Source organism: Heterodontus francisci, chromosome 1, assembly GCF_036365525.1.
Source record: "Heterodontus francisci isolate sHetFra1 chromosome 1, sHetFra1.hap1, whole genome shotgun sequence".
NCBI lineage: Eukaryota > Metazoa > Chordata > Chondrichthyes > Heterodontiformes > Heterodontidae > Heterodontus > Heterodontus francisci.
This window is the reverse complement of record NC_090371.1, coordinates 192,646,199-192,659,789: the sequence shown is the minus strand read 5'-3', so window position 1 is coordinate 192,659,789 and position 13,591 is coordinate 192,646,199. Positions and strand designations below refer to the sequence as shown.

The following is a 13,591-nucleotide window of genomic DNA, read 5'->3' as shown; positions in this document are numbered from 1 at the left end:
TAGTATTTTGCTTTTTCCCCCCATTTCGTTTAATTTGATGTATTCCCTTAAATACTGAGAGATCATACAAACCCGATCAAACAGTAAAAATGTTTAATTAATGCAAAATTGTCCATTTCCACTTCAAATTGCACCCGCCCAACTGGCTAACTTGGCTTTGCCTGCTGATGCTCTCAGTTTCAGTCCAGCCCGGTTTAAGTACGCAGTAAAAGAAACGCTGCCATATTCAGAAACAAATAAATCCCGAGCAGAAACAACGAGAATAAAACCAGCTTTTAACTGAATGATCTTTTAAGTTTTCGTTTTCGTCACGGTAGAGTTTGGGTTAAAGCCAAAAACTGAAATGGTAAAACAAAAATCAGTTAACAACCTGACAACTCAGAATCCAAGATGAAGCAATATGCGCGTCAGGAGTGAGCAGTTATAAAAAAAAAACAGGCACACGAATTTAAATTAACATACCTAAAGCCCAATCTGGCTCACACTTCATGCTGTTCCGTCGTTCGCTTTTTGTTGAGGAGGGGAGGGGGATTGTTGACATGTTATTTGACCTCTGGTAGCTTCTCATTAACATGCTGTAGGTTTATATTTAACCCGCTTGGGACATCTTGGGCCAGATAATGCGCGCCTAGTGAAGTTACTTCATGAGAGTGAACTTGCACCGTCTTCTCTCTCCACAACTTTTTATTTTGGCGCCCGGTGAAAGAAGCGCCAAATGCAAGGCATGCATTACGAGGAGGGGGCGCGGAAGAAAAGATGCATAAGTGGCACACAGGTGGCTATCATCCTGGGCGGGGTGGTGGTCGCCGTGGGCCTGGCGGTGGGGCTGGGAGTGGGTCTCAGCAGCAGGACTGAAGTGTGCGAAGTGGTGGGCGGCGGTGCAACCACCGCCAGCCCGGAGCCGTCCAAGCCGCCTCCCAGCCACTGCCCTCCCAGCTCGGACTCGCAGGGGCCGTGGGATAACTTTCGCCTGCCCGACTACATTAACCCGGTCCACTACGACCTGGAGCTGAAGCCTGACATGGACGGCGGGACCTACACGGGCAAGAACGTTATCCAGATCCGCACCAGCAAACCCACCAGGTACCTGTGGCTGCACATTAGGGCGGCCAGAGTGACCGCGCCGCCTTTGCTCTACCAGCAAGCGACCGACTCCTCCGAGCTCCGTCCGCTGCAGCTGCGCCGCTGCTTCGAGTACCAGGCTCAGGAATACCTGGTGCTGGAAGCGGACCAAGAACTGCCCGCCACTACCCCCGGACAGGAGTATCTTCTCACCTTGGAGTTTGAGGGCAGCCTTCTGGGCTCACTAGTCGGCTTTTACAAAACCACTTATGAGGAAAATGGAGTCACCAAGTAAGTTTTTTTTTTTTGCTTTTTAATGTAGCGCATCTCATTTATTTCCATGGCGATGTGTAACGGTTTTATTTTGGAAAGACCTTCCAGCGATGCACAAGTAAATCGAGCGATGATGTTCAATGAGCTTTTGCCGTAGGACATACTGAATTAAAGTGTGATTTATCGGCGTGTTCTTTTGCTGTTCGTCGCGTCTCCCCTCTTATCGGTGTGGGGCGGCCAGTGTGCCTACATGCTAACGAACAGAGAAACTTCGCACCGAGAGAGCCTCACTCCGCTTAACATGGGCAAAGATGCTGAGCTGACCTGCAATGGAGTTCCTGAAACTAATTCTCAGCTTAATCCGCCTTTACCTCATTTGCAGTCGGGGGTGATGCACAGCCAAATATAGAAGAGAAACTGAATCAGTCTGGAAGGCAGAGCATATATGGACCTGTTAAGGCACAAGCAAATAATGCAAGGATGGATTGCATATATTTTAACGCAAGGAGTCTTGCAAGTAAGGCAGTTGAATTAAGGACACTGATTAACACATGGGAAGATGATATTGCTATCACAGAGACAAGGTTGAGGGAAGGGCAGGACTGGCAGCTTAATATTCCAGGGTATAGAATCTTCAGACGTGCTGGGGGGGGGGGGGGGGGGGGAAAGAGGGGGAAGGTGTAAAAGAGGTGGAATTGCACTATTGATCAAGGAGTCAATTACTGCAGTTAGGAGGGATGATATCTTAGATGAGGCCATATTGGGTAGAATTTAAAAACAAAAAGGGGGCAATCACTGCTGAGAGTGTACTACAGGCCTCCAAACAGTGAAAGAGAGATAGAGGAGCAGATTGTAGGCAAATCACAGAGGTGTAAAAATAATAGGGTAATAATAGTGGGGGATTTCAACTTCCCCAATATTAACTGGGATAGTCTTATTGCAAAAGGCTTAAAGGGAGTGGAATTCTTAAAGTGCATTCAGGAGAGCTTTTTGAGCCAGCACGTAGAAAGTCCTACAAAAGAAGGGGTGGTACTGAACCTAACCTTAGGGAATGAATCTGGACAAGTGGTAGAAGTGTCAGTGGGGGATCATTTCGGGGATAGTGACCATAACTCTATAAGATTTAAGGTAGTTATGGAAAAGGACAAAGATGGACTGGAAATAAAGGTATTGAATTGGGGGAAGGCTGATTTCAATATGATACAACAGGATCTGGCCAAAGTGGACTGGGAGCAGCTATTTGTAGGAAAGTCTACATCAGACCAGTGGGAGTCATTCAAAGAGGAATTTGTGAGAGATCAGGGCCAGCATGTTCTCGTAAAGGTGAAGGGTAGGACAAATATGTCCAGGGAACCCTGGATGTCAAGGGACATAAAGGATTGGATAAGGAAAAGAAATGAGGCTTATGGCAGATTCAGAGTGCTGAAAACAGCAGAGGCCCTAGAGGAGTATAGAAAATGTAGAGGGGTACTTAAAAAAGTAATTAGGAGAGCGAAGAGGGGGCATGAAAAAACACTGGTGGGTGAGATAAAGGAAAATCCCAAGGCATTTTATAAGTATATTAAGGGCAAGAGGATAACCAGGGAAAGAGTAGGGCCCATTAAGAACCAAAGTGGCAATCTGTGTGTGGAGCTGGAGGACGTAGCTGAAGTTTTAAATGATTACTTTTCATCTGTGTTCACTATGGAGAAGGACGGTGTGGGTGTAGAGATCAGGGAGGAGGATTGTGATATACTTGAACAAACTAGCATTGAAAGCGAGGAGGTATTAGCAGTTTTAGCAGGCTTAAAAGTGGATAAATCCCCAGGCCCAGATGAGATGTATCCCAGGCTGCTATGTATGGCAAGGGAGGAGTTTGCAGGGGCTCTGACAAATTTTCAAATCCTCTCTGGCCACAGGAGAAGTGCCAGAGGACTGGAGGACAGCAAATGTGGTACCATGATTCAAGAAGGGTAGTAGGGATAAACCAGGTAATTACAGGCCAGTGAGTCTAACATCAGTGGTAGGGAAACAATTGGAAAAAAATTCTGAGGGGCAGGATTAATCTCCACTTGGAGAAGCAGAGATTAATCAAGGATAGTCAGCATGGCTTTGTTAGGGGGAGATCATCTCTAACAAATTTGATTGAATTTTTCAAGGAGGTGACTAGGTGTGTAGATGATGGTAAAGCAGTTGACGTAGTCTACATGGACTTCAGTAAGGCTTTTGATAAGGTCCCGCATGGGAGATTGGTCAAGAAGGTCAGAGCCCATGGGATCCAGGGCAATTTGGCAAATTGGATCGAAAATTGGCTTTGTGACAGGAGGCAGAGGGTGATGGTCGAGGGTTGTTTTTGCAATTGGAAGCCTGTGAACAGTGGTGTGCCACAGGAATCGGAGCTGGGACCCTTGCTGTTTGTGGTGTACATTAATGATTTTGATGTGAATATAGGAGGCATGATAAGTAAATTCGCAGATGACATGAAAATTGGTGGTGTTGTAAATAGTGAGGAGGAACGCCTTGGATTACAGGATGATATAGATGGGCTGGTAAGATGGGCGGTGCAGTGACAAATGGAATGTAATCCTGAGAAGTGTGAGGTGATGCATTTTGGGAGGACTAACAAGGCAAGGGAATATACAATGGATGATAGGACCATAGGAAGTACAGAGGGTCAGAGGGACCTTGGTGTACTTGTCCATAGATCACTGAAGGCATCAGCACAGGTAGATAAGGTGGTTAGGAAGGCATATGGGTTACTTGCCTTTATTGGCCAAAGTAATAGAATATAAGAGCAGGGAGGTTATGATGGAGCTGTATAAAATGCTAGTTAGGTTACAGCTGGAGTACTGTGTACAGTTCTGCTTGCCACACTATAGGAAGGATGTGATTGCAGTGGAGAGGGTGCAGAGAAGATTCACCAGGATGTTGCCTGGGCTGCAGCATTTCAGCTACGGAGAGAGACAGGATTGGCTAGGATTGTTTTCCTTAGAGCAGAAAAGACTGTGGGGAGGCCTGATTGAGGTATACAAAATTATGAGGGGCATAGATAGGGTAGATAGGAAGAAACTTTTTCCATTAGCGGAGCTGTCAATAACCGGGGGGGGGGGGGGGCATAGATTCAAAGTAAGGGGATGGAGGTTTAGAGGGGATTTGAGGAAAGGTTTTTCACCTGGGAGGTAAGTGGCGCAGTGGTTAGCACCGCAGCCTCACAGCTCCAGGGACCTGGGTTCGATTCTGGGTACTGCCTGTGTGGAGTTTGCAAGTTCTCCCTGTGACCGTGTGGGTTTTTGCCGGCTGCTCCAGTTTCCTCCCACAGATGGTCGGTAAATTCGCTGTTGTAAATTGCCCCTAGTGGTGGTAGGGAATATGGGATTACTGTAGGGTTAGGAAAAATGAATGGGTGGTTGTTGGTCGGCACAGACTCGGTGGGCTGAAGGGCCTGTTTTAGTGCTCTATCTCTAAATAAATAAAGTGGTTGGAATCTGGAACACGTTGCCTGAAGAGGTGGTAGAGGCAGGAACCCTCACAACATTTAAGAAGTATTTAGATAAGCACTTGAAACGCCATAGCATACAAGGCTACGGGCCAAGTGCTGGAAAATGAGATTAGAATAGATAGGCTTGATGACCGTCACGGACACGGTGGGCCGAAGCGCCTCTCTCTGTGCTGTATAACTCTATGACTGTATGACTTTATCGAATAAATTATTTTACTGTCAGAATAATGGTGCTTGCTGTTATTGAAGTGTAACTTGTAAAGCAGCTTCAGGTGGAACAGTTGAGGGTTAAATGCCAATCCTAAAAGTTCCTGTTGCAAGTTGCGCTGCTCTGCCATTATCTTCCCAGAAACAGCATTTTCTGTCTGCCTCACCATTGAATAGTGTGCAGTGACTGGATTTGTGCAGTAGATCAGAATTAAATGCACCATGGATATTTAGTGCGGGTACAACTCTCACTCTGCCATTACCATCATGCCAGATGACCAGCTCTGGTTCAAAGTGGAGGGGAGGATGCCAGGGCAGCATCAGGTGTGCCTGAAAATGAAGTGTCAACCTGGTGAATCGGCAATACAGGACTATCTGCATGTTAAACAATGAAAGCAGCTTGCTATAGATCGAGCTAGCAATCCCACAACCAATGAATCAGGTGAAAGTTCTACAGTTCTGCCAGGAGCTCTTTGCCAGGAGCATTACAGATGAAAATATCTTTTCCTACCCCTCAGTGCATCTTGCAGCTCTCCTTGTGGCCGTAGAGATGATCATGCTAATTCTGGAGGGGTAAAGCATTTCTGTTTGATGCAAGGTATGCTATTCCCATATGCAATCTAATCACACAATTATCTGGAGAGGCAGATTTTTCTCTTGCTCCCCTGGCAGTGCAACACTTCAGCTTGTCTTATGCCTGATAGCAAGACCCCTGAAGATTTTTGACAGTGAGGCTGACTGCCATAATTCTGATGTACTCCCGATATTGTATTCACCACTACTAGGGTCACTAGTCTTAGTGAGGGGAGGGGCAGTGTAATGGCCTTTGGCACCTCCAGAACTAGGCAGGGTGACCCATTTCAAGTGTAAATCCCTTCATTGCTTTAATAATTTTAGCTGCCAGAAGCACACTGGTGTTCCTTGTACAGAGGAAAATCGCTCCACTGAGTTCAGATCTTGTGTTACAATATTACTTCAGTTTGAATCACAATTTTATTGCAGAAACCTAGAGTGGGGGTGAAATTCCTGCTGTTAATTTTAGCAAAAGTTCAGCAGGAGTACAAGTTGGGATTTTGCCGCTCTGCTGGCTTTCTATCATGAGCACTGCAGAAAAGTGAATAAAGCCACCCTATCAACTCTACCTGCGTAAGGAACAGCAGGGGTTGAAGCACTCGACACACTTTGGAATTCGTTGATGAAATTGGTAATCTGTTCTGGATTTAAGTTTTCCAGTTAATGGTGAATTCTGATGCACCACTGGCTTGACGTCTGATATAAATTGATGTTGGTGGAATACCAGTTGTAGGTAAATTTAAATAAGAAATGGTTTTTGCCTTCACAGACAGTCAGAGACACTAAATTGAGGTGTACTATCACATACAGCTTGTAATCTAACCGTAGTACAAGTGATTACAAGAATAGCTTACTTAAGATTGAGTTTTCACAGAAATGTGACAAAGGTGCCTTTTTATTGTTTTTGATAGAAAAAGGATCAATAAAAAGTTCTTAGGTTTCAAAGTGAAAACTGTCTTCCGTTCATTCATACATTTATATATAACATAAGCCAGTTTGTTGTTCACAATGATAAGTCATCTTATTAGTGTGGTTTTTAGTTTGCATTCTGTAAAGAGAGAAGAATGTACGTGGTGACACTTGTGTGATTACAGTGGTTAATACGTGCAACGCAATTTATGATCCCTGGGTTATGCCATTATTTATCACTGCGGATTGTGGAGTTTGTAGTCTGCTTATGAGGGGGAGCAGGGACGTTAAACCAAGGAGGGTATCTAGCAGAAAATACATGAAATTTGTAACAATGGGTTAAAGTTAAAACCTGTCTCAAAAGACTTGGGTCAATTAAGGATATGTTGGCATGGATTTTTAAAGGTTAAATCATGTCTGATCAACGTTAATAGAATTCTTTGAAGAAATGAAGTATTGATTAGAAAAGATGGATATTGTGCATATGCAGTTTCAAAAGACCTTGGTTGTTGATAAAATTAAGGCATGTGGTATTAATATTGTGACAGCACGGATAGAAAGCTGCTTATAGGACAGAAAGCAGAGAAACATTGCTATTAACCCCCACCCCCACCAAGACGGGGGATGGAGGAGGACCGTTGTAGCAGTCTGGGGTTGAAGCTTAAAATAAGACCCTACCTGACTTGCACATGCCTGCCACTGTTTTTATAGTTGTGAGCTTGCATGTGTCCCATCTTGGAATGGTGGGAAACTTCAACAGTTCAATTGGGAGCCTGATTTTAACTGTTACCAAATTGTTTTCTCAAGGCTTGAGAAAGCTGGCAGTGAAAAGGAGGTGGGAGCTGATGGCTGTAGATGGTAAGTACTTATTATGGCACTCCTTGTGAGACAGGAGCAGCAGCAGTGCTCTCCCTGTCCCCTCCCAAGCCCATGCTGCGCTCACTGCCAACGGCCCCCTTTCATGATTGCTGGGAACTGTCCTCAAAGATCCCTGATTATGGCCTCTAGTTGGTGGTTTTCCTGCCTGGCAGCTGGCTAGCCTGTCAATTTGTTTGGTGCTGGGTGGGAAACGGCAGGAAAAGATTAGAATGAGATTATGCCGTTAAATTCAGTAGGAACTTGTGTATCTCCAGCCTTGCCAGGTTTCTCTCCCGTAATCTCCCCACTTCCCCATAAATATTGGGGCCAGAGTAGTGGTCAGTGGATCATTTTCAGACTGCAGGGATGTAAACGGTGTGGTCACCTGGGGGTCAGTGTTGGGACTATTGCTATTCTCAATATAAGTAAATGATCTGGACATGGATTAAGGACACAGGAGTAACAATTTCAGAAGATACAAGAACAGGAAGCATGGTTAGCTCTGAAGAGGACTGTAAGCAACTTCCCAATTTCAGAATGATGGAAGATAGCTATCAGATGAAACTTATTTCAAATAAATGTGATGTGATATCTTTTGATCAGAAGAATGAGAGGTCATATATGCTAAATAATAAAACTCTATAAGGCATATACAAGAAAGAAGAGAGACTTAGCAGTTCAGATACACAAATCTTAAGAAGTGGGAGGGCATGCTGATACAACTTTTCAGAAAATAGTGGATTCTGCACTTTATAAATAGGATTTATGGAGTACCATAGGGAAAAAGGTGATGATTTCAATAACATTGCCATCATTTGGGCTGCAATTGGAATATTGGGGTTAAATTCAACTTTGACAGCGGTACAAAATGGAAGGCAGCAGGTTCGCTGCTCCTTGTACATCTTGCCTGATTTTCCTTTTAATCAGGTGACATGTTGACGGCTGGATGGTCTGCTGCTGCTCACCTGATTACCAAAGATGAAATTTAGCTGCATTGGGCTGGAATTTAACACCCAAAAATGGGTGGGCTGGGATCAGGACAGAGGTTAAAATTGTAAAAATCTCCAACCTGCCCACTTAACAAAGGCGGGACAGGGGAGCAGGCAGCCAACCCTCTCCCAGGAGCTAGGTTGGCAATCTCAATATTTTAATGAGACTGGCAGCTCCTGATTTAAACCAAAACAAAATACTGTAGGTGCTGAAACTCTGTTTCTCTCTTCACAGATGCTGCCAGACTGGCTGTGTATTTCCAGCATTTTCTGTTTAGATTTCAGAGTTAATGTTTCAGCCCTGTGACCTTTCAGCAAAACCTCTGATTTAGCCTGTTTTGAAAGTTTACCTGTGGCCTTCTTGGCTTTCCAGACTTCCAGGAAAGCCAGCAGCTGAAGTGAGGTGAAGACAGCTGCGGGAGAATGCAAGTGCCTTTACAGCGCTGCTTGTAGGCCAGGAGGAGCAGGAGAACTTCTTCCTGACCCCCTAAGCTCCCTACCTAAAAAGACCCCAGGGATCAGAGATCACCCCCCACCCTGGGATTGGATGTACCTGGTCCTGTGACCTGTTCCAGAGTCCTTCCTGCCTGACTGGAAGCCAGGTCTGCCAATCAGGCTAACTTCCGTGTGGAGAACCTGTCAGGGACTAAAGATGCACATTTCGAAGTGCAAACTCTACAGGATGTGGGGGAAAATGCAGACTGTTGGGTTTCTCTTCCCAAACACCTGCGTAATCTGCCCTGTTAATATCCAGGACATTTGTGTCTAGTTTTAGGAAGGATAGGTGGAGTGGGTACAAGAGATTTATTAGGATAATAGGGATAAAAGACATTGGGCCTGATATTAATGGGGAGTCCGGAAGGGTGTGGGGGAACCCAGTAGTGGATGGAGAATCCAGCAAGACTGGGAACGGCAAGGCCTCATCAGAATGTAGTTGGGCCAGCTCTTGCCGAACAGTTGAATAGCCCAGCTGGTAGTTGAGTAGCAAAACTAGCAGCATGCAGCCACTGTTGGAGGCAGTCCATAGCACTTGGGAGGCAGCATTGGTTCCATACTTGTAATCAGCAGGGGGATGGTTGGGGTTTGGGTTGGGGAGGATTGGAGGATCGAGGCTGGAGATCAGGAGTGGGCTTGGAGGCTGGAGATGGGGGGTGAGTGGAGGGTACGCAATTCAAGAGTGGCCCAAGGCATCTTTAAGGCCTGGTGGAATACTCCTGACCCACAAGAAATCTAAAATATTAATCTTTAAACTCATTTGCTGGATTCCTACAAGTCCAGGATCTGGCTCCCAGCAGTTTTTGCCTTTGGTTCAAATTGCAGACCCGATCTTCATATTTAAAACCGAATCCTCCTCCTTTCCATGGGTGCCCTGCTCAACATGCTGAAAAAAACATGCTAATATGGGTCATGCTTGGGGGGATTAGGGCCAGGGTGGGGTAACTGACTCCATTATTTTAACTGCCACCCTCTCGCAGCTCCCCAAGTCTGGGAGCAGTTAAAATTGGGGCATTTGTATCTTGGGTGTTTGGGAGCAGTTAAAATTGGGGCATTTATATGTCTTTTGGTGTTTGTCTCTGTTTAACTAAAATGTTGATGTTTTCTGTGGTCCTTCTTGCAATATTATTTAGGGATGGGCAATAAATGCTATCCTAGCCAGTGGCACCCACATCCCTTGAATGAATAAAAAAAATTTCAAGTGTGAAATTTGGGAGACCTTCAAACAGGAAATGGTGCAGGTAAAGTTGAGAGATTCCCATGAGGGGGAAAGGAGGGCGTCTAAAGCTCCCTGGATGACTTAAAGAGGTTAAAGTAAGGCAGTAAAACAAGGCTTATGACAGTTGACAAGTTCATAATGTAGTCGGGAAGCACAAAAATATATAATAAAGGGAATGGGGAGGTTCGGGTAGAGAGTACAAGAATAGATTAGTGGCTAACATGAAAAGGAACTTAGCAGTCTTTTATAGACAGCTAAAATAGTAAAAGGAAGGTAGTCAAAGAAAGGGTGGGGCCAATTGGAAACCAAAAAGGAGATCTTGTGGAGGCAGGTGGCACGGCTGTGGCATTAAATGAGCACCTTGAATCTGTCTTCACTTGAGAAAATGCTGTGAATGTAGCAGTAAAGTAGAAAGCACTAGCTGTTAATTATATTTATTTACTGTGTTTAATTGCATGCAAGTGGTGGGCATTAACTGGGGATTCACTTCTGCCCCTATAAATAGACATAGTTAAGTTTCCATTTATAGTTTGGCTTTTGTTATTGTGGGGTACTAGTGCCCCCTCATTAGGTTTATCTAGTCCCTTACTTTGATTTAATTGGTACTTCAAAAGAGGTATAAATAGACATAGACTGAAACAAAAACAAGAAATGCTGGAATCACTCAGCAGGTCTGGCAGCATCTGTGGAAAGAGAAGCAGAGTTAACGTTTCAGGTCAGTGACCCTTCTTCGGAACTGACAAATATTAGAAAAGTCACAGATTATAAGCAAGTGAGGTGGGGGTGGGGAAAGAGATAACAAAGGAGAAGGTGCAGATTGGACCAGGCCACATAGCTGACCAAAAGGTCACGGAGCAAAGGCAAACAATATGTTAATGGTGTGTTGAAAGACAAAGCATTAGTACAGATTAGGTGTGAATACACTGAATATTGAACAGCAGCAAGTGCAAACCTGAAAAAAACAGTGGGTAAGCAAACTGAACAAACTAAGATGAAATGAAATAAATGCAAAAAAAGATAGTAAAAAATGTAAAAAAAGAATGTAAAAAAAAAAGGAAGAAAAAATGACTAAAAATGAAAGTAAAATGGGGGGCTGTCATGCTCTGAAATTATTGAACTCAATGTTCAGTCCGGCAGGCTGTAGTGTGCCTAATCGGTAGATGAGATGCTGTTCCTCGAGCTTGCGAACTGTGGTTGTTGGGCTAGGAGGCGTATGCTTGTAATGTGTAATTCTGTAAATAAATGCTCATAAAAGTGTGTTGAGATTGTCTCTAGTTCTATCCTTCAACTGGCTTTCTGGAATATAACACAATAGCAGTGAACGGCTGCCTAAAGGTGGTGGTTGGAAACTAAGAACAAAGATTTCAGACAGAAAACTACAGTCCTAGTGGCCATTATGGAAAATTGCAGAAAGCAAGTGTAAATTGCCAAAGTATGATTATCCTTCCATGTTCTTGCAGTCTGAACCATTGGTCCAGTGCAAGAATGTATTGGATATATGAGCACTGGTTACATCCCTATCAAAAAGGAAACAAGGTATGGCCTTGGTGTTGCTGCTTCCTATAAAGAAGTAAAATCAGAAGTAAAGTATTTTGTGAGACAAATATCCATCAGTTGGATAGTGATGAAGGTCTGAACCTTCTACTAGAGTTCTTGGATGTAATCTACAAGAAAATTGATCTGTTAAATGCACATGAGGTATGGTCAGACTTTGATAGATTTTGGAAATCAAATGGTCATTCCATGGAAGAATATATCATGGACTATATATCATAGGTGAATGAATCCAAGGAATGTCCATAGAACAGTTAATATATGCTTCAGGTGTGAGTTGCAATATCATTATGCAGTGAGCTATCCAAAGCAAAGATGCAGGGTCCTGAAAATAACATGTGACAAATAATTCTGAGCAAGAGGATAAGGATATTGATGCATCCAATCAAATTATGCTGGTCAGAAGGATTTTTAGTGCTGTGATGAATGTGTGACGGACTCCTTTAACTGTGCAGGACTAGATAGTGTTTGTACGTCAACGGTATGTGTGACAAATTGGTAAAAAGTTATCTTGATTTACTCAGTAGTGAGGATCAACACAAGGTCAAGGAATATAAAAGTAATATTTGCTTTAGCTTTGGTGAGGACAACACTTTGAGGTCACCTAAAGAGAGTTGTAATTTCATGTAAAATAGCTGAACTAAGCCACTTTCAGTACTGTTGTAGTCTCTAGTGAGATACCTATGCCATTGAGTAAGCCTTCTAAGAAAAAGGCACAAATTAAAATTGACATGGAGCATGATGAGGCAAATTTTGGAAAGCAGTTTATCCAGTCAGCGTGTTATTGTATCACTGTTGGATCCCATTAGTTGCACAAAGAGAGACGAAGTCCGACTGTAGCTCTAAGAAACTTTATTGCAGTACTTAATTGTTACATCTTCAGAAAACTTAACAATGAACTGAACTAAACAGCACTAAACTAAAACTAAAAGCACACACACACTGAACTAACACTGAACTGAGCCATCTTTCGTGCCAAATCAAGCCTTATTATAGTTATTCATACAAATCAGTAACACCTACTTTTTGTTCCCAATTGGTCTACAAACTTCTGCAGTTTCTTGATGTCGGGGACTGATTGGGGTACTGCCTTGTCAATTTGTTTTAACTTCTTACTCCAGTTTCCCATCCCCTTATCTCCTTGTGAACTGTTAGGCTGATTGTTGTACAATATGCTACTATTAAGCAGCCTGCAGCTGCCCCGTTAGTTTCTGCTTGTTAGTCTACTTCTACTGATAAGCTGCCTCTGCAGCCCTGAAGTTATGAAGTCATTTCTGATAAGCTGTCTCTGCAGCTCCGAGGTTAGTTTGTTGGTAGTACATAATTGATTAATTATTTCACCTTAAATGTCCCCATATTATTCTGTCCCCACAATCCCTTTAACAAAAAATTATTTTTCTCATCAGAGTGTTAAAGAAGTATTAATGGCATCAGGTGATATGAATCAGACAAGTAAAAGATATTGCCTTAAAGTTACAGAGACAATTTGCTCAGCCTACTTGCCAAAGGTTAAAAATCCTGCTAAAAGATGCAGTTGTAGTTGGAGAGTATACAAGACTAACAGAAGTGATTAGTGAGAAGCGTGAAATCTGTTTTTTAAAAAAAGTATTGGAGGACACCACCACATCCTATTGTAAGCCTTCCATTGGCACCTAACTTTAACAAAGTAGTTGCCATGGATCTAAAGATATGGGACAAAGACAAATATTTTCATTTCCCATTTGTGTGCCTGGCGACCAGATTAAGTCTTTCTAATACATAGTAAGGGCAAATGGTTATTATTGACAAAATCATGGAGAAATGGAAAGGGCTTGGACTTGGCGCACCGGTGAAGTTTCTGACTGATATTGGAGGGGAATTTGACAATGATGAGCTCAGAGACATGTGTGAAAACATAAATATTATGGTCATGAATACCACAGCTAAAAGTTCTTTTAACAATGGATTCTGAAAGGAATCAGGCCATGATCAGTG

The 13,591-nt window shown here is 43.4% G+C and overlaps 1 protein-coding gene across 1 annotated transcript in view; it reads left to right on the top strand.

Annotated features, from left to right (window-relative positions):
- The first annotated feature begins 601 nt into the window (after positions 1 to 601).
- The window catches only part of enpep (glutamyl aminopeptidase), a 129,513-nt gene continuing 116,523 nt past the window's right edge, over positions 602 to 13,591 (top strand). Inside the window, exon 1 of the mRNA XM_068039852.1 lies at positions 602 to 1,353. Coding sequence (XP_067895953.1) covers positions 716 to 1,353 — 638 coding nt within the window. The 5' untranslated portion in view covers positions 602 to 715. The remainder of the gene's footprint in view (positions 1,354 to 13,591) is intronic.